Genomic DNA, 16,942 nt, shown 5'->3' with positions numbered 1-16,942 from the left:
TTCTTGTTTAAAAGTGAAAAGTCCCTTTTTGTGAGTATTTTCCTTTTGTTGTGAATGAAAACTTTTTGTACAAATATTGTGTTAACTATGATAACTTAATGTCTAAATTGCATGTGGCTGTTTATAAAGTTAGTATCAGATCCACATGGTCCTGTCCTACATTTTTTGCATTTACCATCTTGTTTTACTTTTCACATGAACAAAACACTAATAATGAATTGGACAAGACAGCATGTTTACAGTGACCATATAGCTTACCAGTTTAGGCCAAAATTGATCTTAATTCATGTTTATGGTTAAATTTTTTATTGCTCCAGCTAAGAAACCTGTAGATACACCACCTAAGCCGAAGAAAGCTCCGGTTAAAGCCAAGAAACCTGATACATCCGTCTGGGACTCAGACTCAGATACAGGCACTAAGAAACCACCAGCATCAAAAGGGAGTGGGAAAGGCAGAAGCAAGAAGCGAAAGCAGTCAAGCTTAGAAGAGGATGAGTATAGCCCTATGAAGAAGCATGGAAAGTCTGCCACAAGCAGAGTAAGTGATATATACTTTATAACTGCATGTACATGGACTCTTTTTTTTTCATTCATTCTAATATTGGCCGGATCAACTAAATTTTGCTTGCAAACATTCAGCCCCAATGGATGTACATTGTTAATCTGCTTTATGGATTCACAGTAATTTCTTGAAAGTAGTCCGCAGCTGCATTCCTGGAGCCCCTCAACACTGCATTTTTTGCATGTCTCCTTAGAGCCTAAAATAGGTGTGTGAAACATGCATAGGTAAATATCCAGATAATCACAAAATTTATGTAGATTAAACAAACTAGAGATTAACAGAACTAGAAGTATGTAACTTTCTAAAGAAAGTCAGCGATTGCCTATCCTGAACTCATCATCACAATTCAAAATATCTTGGTAACAAGTGGTTGACAGCTTAACCTAAGATCAGTGTAGTCTCAGCCTCAGACGCCACGCCAAGCACTGCCATTGTTGATACTTACAAATACACCAAACCTTGCTTTTAAAGACCAAAAAATGCTTTCACTCTGTCTTCTCAGCCTGAGTAATCTTTATGTAGAAATGTATCATTAAAATAATAAATGAATCTCAGATATACTATACTATAATATTACTATTATTAATAATTATAAAATTAGATTAATTTCTGAAGGATTATGTGACCGAAGACTTGAGTACTGAAGCTGAAAATTCATCTTTAAAATCTCTGGAATATATTATTAAATTGAATTATAAACTGCTTCTGAACAGTTATTTTTCAGTTCAATCAATTTTCACAATTCTACAATGTGAACTGTATTTTTGATTAAATAAATGGATCCATGGTGAGCAGGATAGTACGATTTTTAATTGTTTGAAAATAAGCTTGACTCCAAACTTTTGACCGTTATCGTATATTGCCCACCCCTACATCATATCTTAAATCCTAATTCTGAACAACTCTGACTTAACAACCTCTGCTGTCAGTAAAGCTTGTAAACATATAATAGTGTCATTAACTTAAATTATACATCAATACAAAATACAGTTAATGTCAGAATTATTAGCCCTCCTGAATTATTAACAATTTTTTTTTTTCACAATTTCTGTTTAGCGTAAAGAAGATTTTAAATTTAAAGGCTTAAGTAGTTTACTTAGGCATGTTAGGGTAATCAGGCAAATCATTGTTTAACTAAGGTTTGTTCTGTAGCAAAAAAAATATTAAATCAATGCCAATAAAACGAAAAAGATTTCCATGTTGAATTCTAAGTGAACTACAAAAAAGAAATCCAAAACACAGGCATTGCAAATATGGAAATTGGAAAACTATAATAATAAAGTATTGAATGCAAACAATTTTACTCATTGTAAAGTTGTATTGCGAGTTTAGAACATTAATTATAAAGTAGAAACAATTTTGCTTAGTCCTCGTTAACATTTATTTGCTAAGACAGTCCAGTCTTTTGACATTATCAGGGGATAATGTTGCCCTTTTCTTTTGAATGATATGACCTGAGAGTGAGAACAGTATCTCACAAAATCACTGAACCAAAATCACTTTCTCTCGAAATCCCTGAACCAGCATATGAATTTCAGTCCTTACTTTTGGTGCCACTGGTTTTGTGACTAGAATGCAAGAAGCACCAAGGGGTACGTCAAAGGCACTTACCAAAGATAAAGACTTCTTACAGGGACTTTGGTCACACCATCTCTAAACATTTAATTCTAAACAGCTTTGAGGGATGTGTTAGGCATTTACTCTTGTTGCTAAGAAAACATACAAATGCACACATACACACACACTCACACACACAGACAATGCGCGCAATACAGCGTACTCGGTGAGCAACTCCCTTCAGATTCATCAACACGAACAATCACGTTCATCAAATTTGCTTAAACTAAGCATTCTAAAGTGTGCCTATATTTTACAAGCAAGGATTCTTTCACAGCAACGTAAAGCAGACGCTTTACAAAAGTTGCATGTAAGGAGAGAAACACATCAAACTTAATGAAACATTTGAGGGCTCATGAAATCAGAAAAGGCAGAGGAATGGGCTGTCTTTGACAGCTTGCGACATCATCTTGCATTTTCACTGAGTACATTTACATGGACACCAATACTCAGCACTGCTACTAGTGTGATATTGCGTTTATACAACAGTTCAAAGGCCTTTACGCATTTTTTCCAAGTGCTGTAGACTACGTACATGCCAGTCAATGACAATGAATAGGCAAAAGGAAAAAAAAAGACACTCAAACATTTGTCGCAAGCAAACAGCAGTACAGCGGTGGAGTGACCATCACACACTTCTCAGAGCTCACCAGAACTGAACTGAGCTGCCATGCATGCATGCTTACATATCAAAGGTAAAACAACCACAGAAAAAGTCCTCTTAAAGGGGACATGCCATTTATATAAAATGCATGTCCAACATTAAGCGACCGTTACAACATCACAATAATTAACCCCGAAAGCAGCGCAAAAACTACCAGATTGCTGTTGTGTTTGTGAGAAGGGAAAATGCTAAACAGATGCCAACACAACACACATTCCTGATGTGTGAGTCTCATATCTCACACTCAATGCATTACAATTACTATGGTAATGTTATAAAGATAGCACTACAACATACAAAAGAGAGAGATCGACTTGGAATGTCACTTACCAGTTTAATAATGATTTGATCTGCTGTTTTAATCTTCTAAGGTCTTTATTATGCGGTCCCGTTGCCATCTTGTGGAATAAAAATGTCAACTGCCTTTGTTCTACTCAGTATGGTGGACTGAAGGCTGCCGACGAGCTGTCTCTCAGAAATTGTACATATTTTAAATTAGGCACTATACGTATAAACAAACTGCACAGTTGCGATCTAAACAACTACATTCTAAACAACTACATTTTCAACAATGTATCGGTGGCAGATTCGGTTGTTTCGGTAGTTTCGGGTGTTTGTACTCTCGAGGCGTGTCCAGCTGAATCCAATTAGCTAGTGCTCTGGGTGTCCAGCTGAACTCAATCAGCTACGTTAGTGCTCTAGGGTGTATATAAGCTGTTAATCTCAGCGCGGCAGCGGTCGCAGCAGCCTCGGGTGAAGACCGACGAGTGTAAAGACCATTGACTCTACCTGCGCATCTCCACAGAGCAAAGACACCGACAAAGCACTTGAGTACTGTACTTTTTTTCTTTTTTTCTTTATCCTTGCACTAATTATTGTTTGTATTGCACTTTCATCATGTGTTTACTAATTCCTGTTGTTACTAACACTCGCAAAACACGTGAGGTACGCTCTATGCGTAATCTTCACAACCTTCGTTCAATACAAGTATCTGCTATTTCACAATTCTCTCTCTCCGTGGGCCTCTGGAATTGTCAATCTGCTGTGAACAAGGCAGATCTTATTACCTCCATAGCTACACATTCTAACTATAATCTCATAGCTCTAACTGAGACCTGGTTGAGACCGGAGGACACTGCTACACATGCAGCTCTCTCTGCTAATTTCTCTTTTTCCCACACTCCTCGTCAGACAGGGAGAGGGGGTGGGACGGGACTACTGATTTCCAGAGCATGGAAATTTACTCAGAGACCGTCCCTGACAAAGATCAGCTCCTTTGAATTCCACGCAGTCACCATTATCCACCCCTTCTACATAAATGTGGCTGTCATCTACTGCCCACCTGGTACATTAGGTCACTTCTTAGATGAACTGGATGTTCTTCTCTCATCTTTTTCTGATTATAACACTCCCTTGTTGGTGCTAGGTGACTTCAACATCCACATTGAAAGACCACAAGCTAATGACTTCCTGACTCTGCTTGCCTCTTTTGACCTCAAAAGAGCACCTACTTCTGCTACTCACAAATCAGGTAATCAGCTGGACCTTATTTACACTCGACATTGCTTCGATGACCAAACACTAGTAATTCCACTACACAAATTGGATCATTTCCTTCTGTCCTTCCTTCTGTTCTGTCCTTTCCTTCTGTATACCCAGCTATACCTCTCTGTTCACCCTGATGATCCCTCGGTTCCGGCTCGCATCTCAGCCTGCCTGTCAGACATTTCACACTGGATGAAAGATCATCATCTTCAGCTTAATCTCACGAAAACAGAAATGCTAGAAGTTTCTGCCAACCCAACTCCACATCACAACTTTTTAATCCAGATAGGCGGGGCAACCATTACTGCATCCAAAATGGTAAAAAGCCTTGGAGTAACGATTGATGATCAACTAAACTTCTCTGACCACATCTCTAGAACTGCTCGATCGTGCAGATTCGCACTCTACAACATCAGAAAGATCCGACCCTTCCTATCTGAACATGCAGCTCAACTCCTTGTTCAAGCTCTTGTTCTTTCCAGACTAGACCATTGCAACTCTCTACTAGCCGGGCTTCCAGCTAACTCTATCAAACCTCTTCAGATGGTTCAGAATGCAGCAGCACGAGTGGTCTTTAATGAACCTAAAAGAGCACATGTCACTTCGCTACTCATTCGTTTGCACTGGCTACCAGTTGCTGCTCGCATCAAATTCAAAGCAATGATGTTTGCTTACAAAGCAATTTCTGGCTGCGCCCCTTCTTATCTGCTCTCACTTTTGGCTTTATAGGCTCTTCAGAAACTTGCGTTCTGTGAGTGAACGTTGCCTCGTGGTTCCATCTCAAAGAAGGAAGAAAACGCTTTCCCGAACGCTCGCGCTCAATCTGCCCAGTTGGTGGAATGAACTCCCTAACTGCATCAGAACAGCAGAGTCACTGACTAACCTCAACTAACTACAAAAAATGAAAAAATAATAAAAAAAAAACATTACTAATGCTTTCCTTCTTTGACTTTACACACCTGAAACTTGCCTACAGCACTTCTTCATTGTTGCTCTTATAGTTGTGTAAGTTGCTTCCTTGTCCTCATTTGTAAGTCGCTTTGGATAAAAGCGTTTGCTAAATGACTAAATGTAAATGTAAATGTCAACAAAAAAAGCCTCAAAAGTACTAGATCGGCCTCTGCTTGTTGCTGATTGTATGTGGGCAGAGTAATACAAAAAGGTGTAGGGTGAAGATTTGTTTGTCTACTGTTACTGTCAAAATATTGCACAGCTTTCAGCCAATCAGATTCAAGAACTAGACCAAACTGTTATATATATTTATATATATATATATATTTACATATATACATATATATATATATGTAGCGCCACCTAGGTGTATTAAGTTTAAGATAGCGCTCCAGGTTCAATACACTAAACGCCTACAGATATGTTGAAGTAGGCCCCTCTGATATATTTCAATGACGTAATGTAAATAAGGCAGATGAGAATATAAATATTTGCTGTGTTAGAATAAATTGCCAGAAATAAACTCTGTGAATAATAAAACTCTTAGATAAATCAGCAAATATAAATAATTTAATTAGAATAGAAATGTAAATATTGGGAAAAACCCCAGATGTAAAACAAAATATAAAATATAGAATTTATGCACAGCTAAAAGACAGTAAAATGACCCAAAGTCAAACCCAGCAATTTACAGTACAATGAAGAATATTAATTAAACCAATATAGAAAAATACCACCTTTCTACACTCTAACAATTAAACTTATAAATCAACAAGTGACTAAGAGTGACTGAATATGTTTCTCTTTGAATGTGGCTACAATTGTGTCACTAAATTACACACTGAATTACACCTATATAAACTATTAGTATAAATCTATACTTTAAAACATGCAGCAGTATTTTATGCTCACTGCATCTCCATAAACAACTCAAAACTCTGTGGGCCCACACACTCACACATTCATACACCCCCCGTTGCAGGCCTGTATCGCTGCTAGTGTACGTTGTGGCCGGGAAAATGAAAATGGCCTCTTTACTCTCCTGAGCACAAATAAAATTAAACAAGATACTTCAGATGAAGATTACCTTGATCCAGATGACAGCAAACCAGATGCCAGTGATCCAGATGACAGCGATCCAGATGCCAGCGATCCAGATGACAGCGATCCAGTTGACAGCGATCCAGATGACAGCGATCCAGATGACAGCGATCCAGTTGACAGCGATCCAGATGACAGCGATACAGATGACAGCGATCCAGTTGACAGCGATCCAGATGACAGCGATCCAGATGACAGCAATATATGACAGTTCTCCAAACTGACAACACTTGTGAACAACGGGCCAACAAGCCGCGATCGATCGGCGAACTTCTGCCGCGGGTCTTTCAAATCCTCACTTTCACTTTTTCTCCCCAGCTGATGAGAGGCAAATCTCACGTAGTATTCAGGCTATTTGTGGTGCTATTTGCTCCTCTTTGACTCTTTCAGCGTTGTTTCATACTAATCTAACAGTCTCTCTTTTTTCTCCTCCTTATTTTCGGTTTAACCGTCTCTCTCTCAGTTCAGCTTTAGTCCTCCATAACTGTCAGTTGACAATCTAGGCATTTAAAAAATGCTCACTCACTCTGAACTGACTAATAACTGACACTGGAAACTTATATGATGAAAACACACCGCAAACTCAAACAAACACAAAACAAACTCAAAGTAATCAAAAACGTGTTGTTCACACGCAATATATATTACTATCTCTTGTTTTTATACTCTGTGAATGTTACGCAATCATAATAGCTGCGACGCGAGTCTCCTCCTCTCTCCGCTCTCTCTTCCCAACAGCCAATCACATTTCACACTCCACACCAGAGGGCGGGACTAAACGCATATAAACCAATAGTGTAGGAACACCTACCAAACTTGTTAACCCCATGTATTTCAGTGAAGGTTGATCAAACTTGCTATCTTATCATATTCTCATAGATAGACGCTTATATCATTACACATCAACATTAGGATGTATATATTCACAAATGAATGCAAAACACATTTTAGATTTAATTCTGTTCTAGAACCAATATGAATAAATAAATAAATAGATAGACAATAAATAAATAAATAAATAACCTTAAGATTACTTTAAAACTTAAAAACTTGTAGAACTTCATTCTACTGGGTTACATATATATACTTCTATTCAGTTTAAAGTGGTATTTAAAGGCTTTACTAGGTTAAATAGGTTTACTAGGCAGGTTAGGGTAATTAGACAAGTTATTGTATTACAGGGCTCGATATTGCAGCCATTTAGGTCGCATATGCGCCCGAAAATTAATCTATGCGACCTCATAATATATTAGGGAGCATTTGTGTGACTACATAAAATGGGTTTAGTGCGACCTGTTTTGATTTTTTTTCTAAAAACTTGCTGAATCACTCTTCCCTGGCGTTATATTGGTTCATATTAGCTGTCAATCACTCAAGGTATTCCGCTGTTAGATGACAGAGAGGGAGCTTTAATAACTGCAGGAAATGCAAACGGCTGAAGAGTGAAAAGCACAGGTTTGCAAACCCCACCTAAAGTTGAAGTGCAGATGAGACTGATCATGGCATGTGGTGAATGTTGATCTGCCAGCCGAGATTAATCGAGTGTTTTCGGAGAAGGTGCCTGAATCTCGATTTGTTGCATTCACTGCGTGTTCAGCGCAAATATCCGCAAAATGTAAAATCTAATACTTTACACATCATGGCCAAAGAAGCTCGCCTTTACTAAGGTTACACTGAAACTGCGGCTTATAACAAAGAGCGGTAATGCGCTTGTAGTCATCGCGAGAATCCTGCTCTGCCTGCTCATATATTGGATCGGCTGACTCGCCTGCTTTTCCAACTAACACAGAAAAATTAAGATCAGCTCATAACGAGACTGAGCATTTAAAATGACACAAACTGAAACTAAAACTTTTTAATAGGGATGGACGATATATCTGCGGCCATATCGTTATCGGCCGATAAATGTTATTTTTAAGATTATCATTATCGATCCGATGTCTAAATTAGGCCGATATCTTTAAGCCGATAAATTATGTGATTGTACAGAACGTTGTGGGCGGAACATGTTCAGACTTGCCCAGTGCACTATTATGGAGCTCTCCCCACATTGTTCATTCCTTCAAAGTCCGTCCTTTCTTCACATGGTATTGCTGTGCGTTAATAACTCGGTAAGTAACCATGTTCCTTATCATTGTAGATATGTTTGATTGAGTGTCATTGTGTATTTTGCTTCGAATCGCCTTAGGAAAAATATTAAATGTTTTTTTGTTGTGTTAGAGATAGCAGGGGAGATTCACTTATTTCTCCAGGGCCGAATAATATTAGTTTCTTGGTGAACCTTCTAAAATTTGTTTCTTCCCTTCTCTTTGAATGAACGAGGACACATGTAACTTGGTCCAGTCATCACTGAAAACAGTCTCATTGTGAAAAAAACACTCCTCTAATCTGTGTCTCCCTCTCCGCATCACACACACACACACCTAACCCCTGCACACATGCTAAACAACAACTCATTGGGCTGTTTGTAGTCTAATATGATTATTTGTTATTATCAACACGTTGCTTGCCGTGTGTTGTTGATGTATGATTGTATTCAGTTGATTGGAGTATTCATATTGATTATAACGAGCGCACGTGAGAGCTGTCACCGCGCACACAAACACACACACAACCACGCACACACACACACAGATCTGACAACCTTCAATACAGCAGCACGGGGGAGAGCCTAGGTGCACCAACATTGAATCCAGCATAAACTCGCCGCACATTCTGTCTTTATATTATGCTCTGCGTTTGTCATAAAGTCATCTGTGCTCAATGATCAGGTGCTGAACCAAAATCTGACTCCGAGGGCATCTGTTGCCACGGTTGAGTGAAACTCACAGCGGTTTTTAAGAAACATTTCATCAATAATTTTCCCCGCAATTGACAGCAAGAACGAAGACAGAAGCGTTGGCTGATTGACAAGCACTGCAGCACCTGTTCAAAAGAATCTAAAACGCCAAATAGGATGAATCTATGTATCTAGCTTTTCGCTTGTACGGTGGCTTAGAACTGTCAAAACACCTCTAAAAATGGCCTTTTCGGACATGACATATTTGTACACATGTACATCACTGTAACACGTTTTATTCAAAAACATTTGAGCTGGTTTCAGTCCTTAGCTCTATCATTTTCATCTATTTAAAATATATTTAACTTGCTTGTTAATTAAATTCCATTTTGTTATTTAACCTATTATTTTTATGCAACAGTCAAGTTGCATGTTAATTTGCTATGAAGAAAATGAAATGTATTTTTATTTGTTTGAAATCGTGAATATAGGTCTTTTTTGCTCTGAGTATAGACTATTCAGTCCATAAGAGCAGTTCAATCTTTTATGAAGTTTGCTGTATAAAAATATAACATTTTTAAGTATTTATAATTATCGGCCTATATATATATATATATATATATATATATATATATATATATATATATATATATATATATATATATATCGGCTATCGGACTCCAAGTCTGAAGAATTATCGGTTATCGGTATCGGCCAAAAAATCCATATCGGTGCATCCCTACATTTAAAGATTGATAGAAGTGAGACTTTTCTTACTTTCTTTTGTCCATTCTTTCTTGAGATGTATATGTTTTGCTATTTAGTTACTGGTGACTGCTTTGCAGCTTTCAGCATTGAATTGAATGATTTATAATAATCTTTTATTTGTTTTGTAGCAGAAATATTATTTATTAAATTGACATGCATATAAAAACAATAGTGCAAAATAATTATTTCTTACTGCAATGCTTCATTTTTGTTTGATGCAAAACATAAATTTGTTTTTCATAAAGTAACAGACTTTTACAGCAGATAACTTACATGACAGCTTGCAACACATGGTACGTTTACCACATTATTCCAGCAGCAGCACGACTATCAAGGCAGGGCATTTCCGCAAGCACCACAGAAACATACTGTGAAACCGACAAGTGTAACGCAAACTACTCTCCCGCCTTCATTTGGAATAAAACTTTCAAGTAACTCAACACATGCAAAGGCAATTACAAGCGCGGTAGGAGTATTTATAGCCGCGGACATGCGACCATACTCAGGGGTAGAAAACTCAGGTTTCAGGCATTTAATTAGAGTGCTAGAACCGCGTTATGAAATCCCAAGTAAAACGCATCTCACAGCTACGGTGAGACCCTCCATGTACAGTAATGTGAATGAGAAAGTTATTAAAGGCCTTAGCAGTGCATATTTAGTAGCCTTGACTACAGATTGCTGGACCTACAGAGCAACACAATATTGTTATATTGCATAAAATTCTTAAAATGGCAAATCGTGCTTTCAATTTTTATTTCTTTTTTTTTAAATTGAGAATCAAATTGAACCATCACTTTACAATCGAAAATTTAATTGAATCAAGGATTTGCAGGATCGTGACACCCTTACTGTTAAACATCATTTGGGATTCTAAATAAGTATCTAAATATCACTGTTTGGCCATTGTGGCAGCACGGTGGCGCAGTAGGTAGCCCAATCACCTCGCAGCAAGAAAGTCGCTGCTTCAAGCTCTAACTGGGTCAGTTGGCGTTCCTGTGTGGAGTTTGCATGTTCTCCCCGTGTTTGTGTTGATTTCCTCTAGGTGCTCCCCCACTAGACCAAAGACATGTATAGGCGAATTTGGTAGGCTAAATTGTTCATAGCGTATGGGCCCTATCATACACCCGGCGCAATGTGGCGCAAGGCCTGAAGCAATTGTTATTTGCTACTTTCAGCTCGGCGCAAGGGTCATTTTGAGGTGTTGCGCCACGCTGTTTAAATAGCAAATGCATTTACACTCATATGTGCGCCCATAGGCGTTCCGGTCTAAAAAAGCAGGCGTGTTGCTATTTTGAGAAACTGTAATAGTCTGTTCTTTAGACCAGAACAAACCCGGTCTAAAGTCTGGCGCAGAGCGCGTTAGCTTACACACTGCTTACACACAAGATGTAGAGCAATACGCAAATATCTTTACATATGAAAAAGAATTAAAATATTAAGGATATATATATATATATATATATATATATATATATATATATATATATATATATATATATATATGTGTGTGTGTGTGTGTGTGTGTGTGTGTGTGTGTGTGTGTGTGTGTGTGTGTGTTTGTGTGTGTGTGTGATATAATAAGGATATATATAGGATATAAATATAAATAATTAAAATATTACAAAACATATTTTCTAGCCTACATGAATTTAAAAACCACTGCCTTGAATCCTTCATCTCGGGAGGCTTTTTCAGCTCATTCAATTTGCTTTTGTCTAATATTATTATTATTATTATTGTTGTTATTATTATTAGCAGTATTATTTATTATATCCATATTTATATTTGTTTTATTAAAAACAAGCTTAGATTTGTCCACCTGTCAGGTTTTAGACCATATGGGGCATTGCAGGTGTAATAACTGAGTATTTTGAACACACTTCGTTGTTATTGTTCATTTATTAGTTTGCTGGAAATTAGAACTGAATTTAGAAATAGTTTTGAAACAAATCTTTGCCCTTAACTAACGAAATTAATTATTTATTGGCTAATTGATGTCTGTGCAAAAAAGTTTCCCTATCTACGAGAGCAAAAGTGAAAGTGAACTTACTTTACGTCATGTGCACTTATGACGTGCAAATGCACTTATGGCGCGATGCAGCTGGCTCTTAAAGGGAATGGGAGATGAGACTCTGATTGGTTTATTCTCAAAACACACCTATAACTCATTAAGAAAATAAACTCAACCCTTTTAGACCATGCGCCATGGCGCAAAGCGGATTTTCCCGTCCTCATATTAGCACATAAGGATTCTGACACGCCCTGATTGCATTTGCGCCCTGCGCTTTCTGTTTTGCAAATGGACCGTCAAAATAGAGCCCTATGTGTGTGAATGAGAGGATATGAATGTTTCCCAGTGATGGGTGGCAGCTGAAAGGGTATCCACTGCATAAAACATATGCCAGATAAGTTGGCAGTTCATTACACTGTGGTGATCCCAGATTAATAAAGGGGCTAAGCTGAAAAGAAAATGAATGAATGGATATTTGGCCATTGTGCTTAGACACTCTGCAAACATGCCTTTTACTGGCTTAAATAATGTCATTGTTCTTTTCAATTCTAAAACAATAATGATGACATTTGTATAAGCATTAACATACATATGGTATTATCACATCCATTTGATATAAAGGGGAAAAAACGTTGTATGTCAGTCTGCATTGTATGTATCCTACAGTGTTTCAAGAAAGAGAGAAGGTAAAAAAGCAATATGTCTTTACACACTATGCATTTTAGTCAAGTCAGAATTTTGATAGAATCTTGTTTTGTCCTGAAGAGATCCTGCAGATGTTTTTGCAACAGCACAAAATTAAAATAATTCAAAAAGGTGAAATCCTTCAAATAATGGTGGTCCTACAATATTTTCAAAAAATTAGGTTCATGATGCACTTTGGTCTGCACTGGAAATGTTGCACATTGTACTAACTGAACTTAAAAGGTGTCGAAATTGATACATATTTTGTCATGTGCGGGAGCTATCCATTGCTTATATTGTTTGTGTGTGCTTGCATGTAGAAACCAAAGAAGGCAGCATCTGATGATGAAGACGATGATGATGATGATGAAACGGGCTTTAACAGCTTTAGCCACCTGGACTCAGGAAGAGATCGTTCTGGTCGAGCCAAGAAAGAAGTAAAATACTTTGCAGAATCTGATAATGATGATGACGATGACATGTTTGACTAAAACACAAACCCACATATACACACTCTTGGTCCAGAAAACTGATTGGTACAGAACAAGTTTCTCTGCCAGCAGAACTTTGTACATTTACCCATTTTACCATTTTGTTTTTTCTTCAATTGTGATGTTGAATTCTTTCTACAGTGTAGCTGTTTTACTCTTTTTATTATTGTTATTGCTATATTATTATTATTGGTATTATACATTGACAATGTTTTTTAATCATTGAATTGTATTTGTCTTGAGCTTTTAGAAATTTAGACTGCTGTGCTTTAGCACCTTTTAATGGTTGAAAGTTAGAGATGAATTATCTTTTTGAGACGACTTGGAAATAAACATGAAATGTCAATTATTTTTTGGTCACTGAAACATTTTTTTCACAATTTAGTAGTACTGCTGCATACAGAAACAGGATGATAAATGGGACAGTACAGCTTCTGCTCATTTAGACAGCAATTTTTTCTTTTTTTTTCAGAATTGATGTCAAAGAACTAACTTAACAATGCCAATGAAACTGACATCAAAATGTTGACAGTGATTGTGTTGCTACCATAACTTTCAGTGTGGGATACACTTTCTTTTTTTATCCAGTTACCACTGACACTGTTGTCCGAAATAAATTTCAAATTATGTTACAGCTTTGTGATAGAACAGTGGAGATATGACAGGAAATATGTGGTAGAAACAGGAATAGGATCAGTGAAAGACCACATGGATCATGGATGGTTGCAGCTGCATTATGTGTCAACACACTTAACCATGAGGCTGTCCAGTTTGACTTGTCTCTTTGTTTTAAACTAATTGCATAATAAAAGAATTAGTCTCTGACATTTTCAATAATGTTTTGTGAATTTGAAATACTTATTTAAACGTAGATATTTTGGGAATCACAAATTTCTTTGGAAAGTTAGTTAAAGTATTATTTTAGGCTAATTTATACTTTATCAACTTTATTAAAAAATACTCGGAATTATAGGTAGAATTTGTGATATGAAAATGCGGTGTCTTGTGTTTATTGTGCCTGCTTTTGGTGGACGTTGTAACTCATGTGTTTAATTTATATTAAGCCTTTATATTCTGCAGTATCAAGGCCGTGGCCAGTTGAATGAGAGGTATCTGTAGCTTGCATGTAGCATGTAGCTGTCCTTAGCGAATTCCAGGCACTGAACTTGCCACATACAGGTGCATTTTAATAAATTATCATTTATTTTAAAAAAGAGAAACACTTATATAGATTCATGACACACAGACTAATAACATATGCTGTTTATTTGGATGATTATCCCTTAATGAAAACCCAAAATCCAGTATCTTTGAAAAGTAGAGTATTTTTGAAGAACAGGATTTTTAACAGAAATTTCGGACTACTGACAACTATGAACATTTTAAGCACTCAATTCTTGATCAGGGATATTTCTTGCACAGATTACTCCAGCAAGCATGAGATGATCAATCTGTGTTATGAAGGCCAGATTACTCTGATTGATAGCAGCCTTCAACTCTTCTGTTGTGTTGGACCTCCTGTTTCTCATCTTCCACTTCACAATACCCTACAGATTATCTATTACTTTAGTTTTAGGTGAGATGAGTTTGAGTTAGCAAACTGCTGCTAATAATAAGTCACTGATGCTATATAATAATACATAATAATAATTTATATTTAATAAATAACCAGGGCGCCATGGTGGCGCAGTGGGTAGCGCAATCGTCTCACAACAAGAAGGTCTCTGGTTCTAGCCTAGGCTGGGCCAGTTGGCACTTCTGTGTGGACTTTACATGTTCTTCCTGTGTGTTTCCTCCGGGTGCTCCGGTTTACCCATAAGTCAAAAGACATGCGCTATAGTTGAATTGGGTGGGCTAAATTGTACGTAGTGTATGTGTGTGTATGAGTGTTTCCCAGTGATGGTTTGCAGCTGGAAGGGCATCCGCTGGGTAAAAACATATGCTGGATGGAAGTTGGGGGTTCATACCGCTGTGGCAACCCCAGATTAAAAAAAGGACTAAGCTGAAAAGAAAATTAATGAATGAATTTAATAACCAGTGGTTGGACTAGGCATTGCAGGAGGGTTTAAAAAAGACATTCGAAGTCAGTCACTTGCCGAATCTCGCTGTTTTGCCACCTGCAAACATCACCAATGGCCGAGATCCCGTTTGTGTTTTTTATCTCCAGCCAAACTAAAATAAATGACACTTTCTCTAGAATAAAAACTATTATAGGAAATACTGTAAAAATGTCCTTAGTCTGTAAAGCATACCTTTTGACTTCACATACATATGTGTTTTGTTTACTGCATTTCTGCCTGACCCCCTTTCTCTTCTTAGATGAAATCACACAAAGATGAATCATAATGTCAAAACAGTCTGATTATTGTATGTATGTGTGTTTGTATATTTTATTGAATTGACTTTCATAGAATAACATTGCATGAAAATTAGTCTACAAAATTCACACAAACATCCAAAAACTGAAAAGGACAACAAACAGACTTTACAAACTTTTAATTAAGTAATTAATAAAATAAAATACATGCACAGCCTAATCATTTATTTGTAATTTAAAACATTTAGTTATATTATTCATTCATTCATTCATTCATTCATTTTCTTGTCGGCTTAGTCCCTTTATTTATCCGTTTGCGATCATCACTCGTTTGCGGTGTGGAAATATAAATTTATATCATCTAATTTCAAATTAACAATAATCTACGTATAACTAAAAAGTTATATTCTCTGGTTTTTAATTATATTATTTCATTGACATGCCAGCTTGGAGGGTTATTTAACCTTTGCCTTGCTGACTACAGGCTAAGCCAAAGTGATGCAATTATCAGTTTCACAGCATGGGGTGTCTATTGTTTTCTCTTTTCAATCAAATGGTCAGGCGGTTTCTGTCTCCAGAACATGATGAGATTAGACCAGAAAAAGCAGTTTACGCTGCTGACTCCAACTCTTAATTTGCATGCTTTGTTTAGCCATGTCCCCTCCTCCTAACAGGACAATATAGACAGGACATCTTTGTCTCAATCAGACTATTTGCAGACTTGTGTGAGACTTGTGAAAGAACTTGCAGACTGCGGACCTCTAGTAGGCTCTTGCAGACACATGGACATCTTAAAGACGCTGTATGACTGCAGATTAACCAACACGTCTCAATAAAGGAATCCTGCTTGTTTCGAGTCTCCTGGACTGGGTTCTCTCTTCTTTTTCGCTCATTTATTTTTTTTTTTTCAACAACTTGGTGCCGTGACCCGGATAGAGACTGAAATCATTAAATTCTCAACAATTTGCCACAAAAGACTGAAATCTACCTGAAATTCTACTTGAACCATCAAGATCAAGGAAACTTCTTCAGACGGAATCTTCAGCTCAACGGCAATTTGAAGTCACTCAGCGGACGTCACAAATTCTCAACTATTTGCTGACTGCGACCCTGATGAACATTGAAGCTACTTGAATACAAAGATCAGATCAATCCAGACTGAATCTTTTCAGCTCAACCTCGATTTGGTGAGTTTCATTCTATCAAAAGAACCATACAGACCAGTCTATACACATGGTTATTCTCTGCTCCATCAGAGAAAAGTTAACAAACAGCTGCAGGGTTTGTTTAACAAAAAGCTATCCTCTATTTCAATAGAGAAGTAACAGTTTATCCTCTGTTCAGACAGAGAAGTAAAGCCTTACGTGCTATTTTCTTTTAAAAAGTTATCCTCTTTTCAGAGAAGTTAAGCCTTATGCGCTATTTTCTTTTCTTTTATTTTGTTTTCCCTCT

The 16,942-nt window shown here is 37.1% G+C and overlaps 2 protein-coding genes and 1 long non-coding RNA gene across 5 annotated transcripts in view; 2 read left to right on the top strand and 1 right to left on the bottom strand.

Annotated features, from left to right (window-relative positions):
- The window catches only part of LOC147832527 (uncharacterized), an 845,986-nt gene that overhangs the window by 489,744 nt on the left and 339,300 nt on the right, over positions 1-16,942 (bottom strand). The gene's annotated exons all lie outside the window — the stretch shown is intronic.
- The window catches only part of top2b (DNA topoisomerase II beta), a 95,483-nt gene that overhangs the window by 71,861 nt on the left and 6,680 nt on the right, over positions 1-16,942 (top strand). Inside the window, exons 34-35 of one of the 3 annotated variants that reach the window (XM_087294865.2) lie at positions 318-538; positions 13,003-13,522. The exons of 1 other annotated variant lie outside the window; for it this stretch is intronic. In XM_087294865.2, coding sequence (XP_087150991.1) covers positions 318-538; positions 13,003-13,173 — 392 coding nt within the window. In that variant the 3' untranslated portion in view covers positions 13,174-13,522. 3 annotated transcript variants of the gene reach the window in all.
- On the top strand, positions 1,253-5,468 carry LOC141379049 (uncharacterized). Its single transcript, XM_087295585.2, has 2 exons — positions 1,253-4,188; positions 4,270-5,468. Exons 1-2 carry the CDS (start codon positions 3,741-3,743, stop codon positions 5,115-5,117), a joined length of 1,296 nt encoding a protein of 431 aa, XP_087151711.1. The 5' UTR covers positions 1,253-3,740; the 3' UTR covers positions 5,118-5,468.

This window comes from Danio rerio, chromosome 19 (assembly GCF_052040795.2).
Source record: "Danio rerio strain M-AB ecotype USA chromosome 19, GRCz13ab, whole genome shotgun sequence".
In the NCBI taxonomy this organism is placed as follows: domain Eukaryota; kingdom Metazoa; phylum Chordata; class Actinopteri; order Cypriniformes; family Danionidae; genus Danio; species Danio rerio.
Note: the sequence above shows the minus strand (reverse complement) of the source record. Positions and strands in the feature narration are given on the sequence as shown.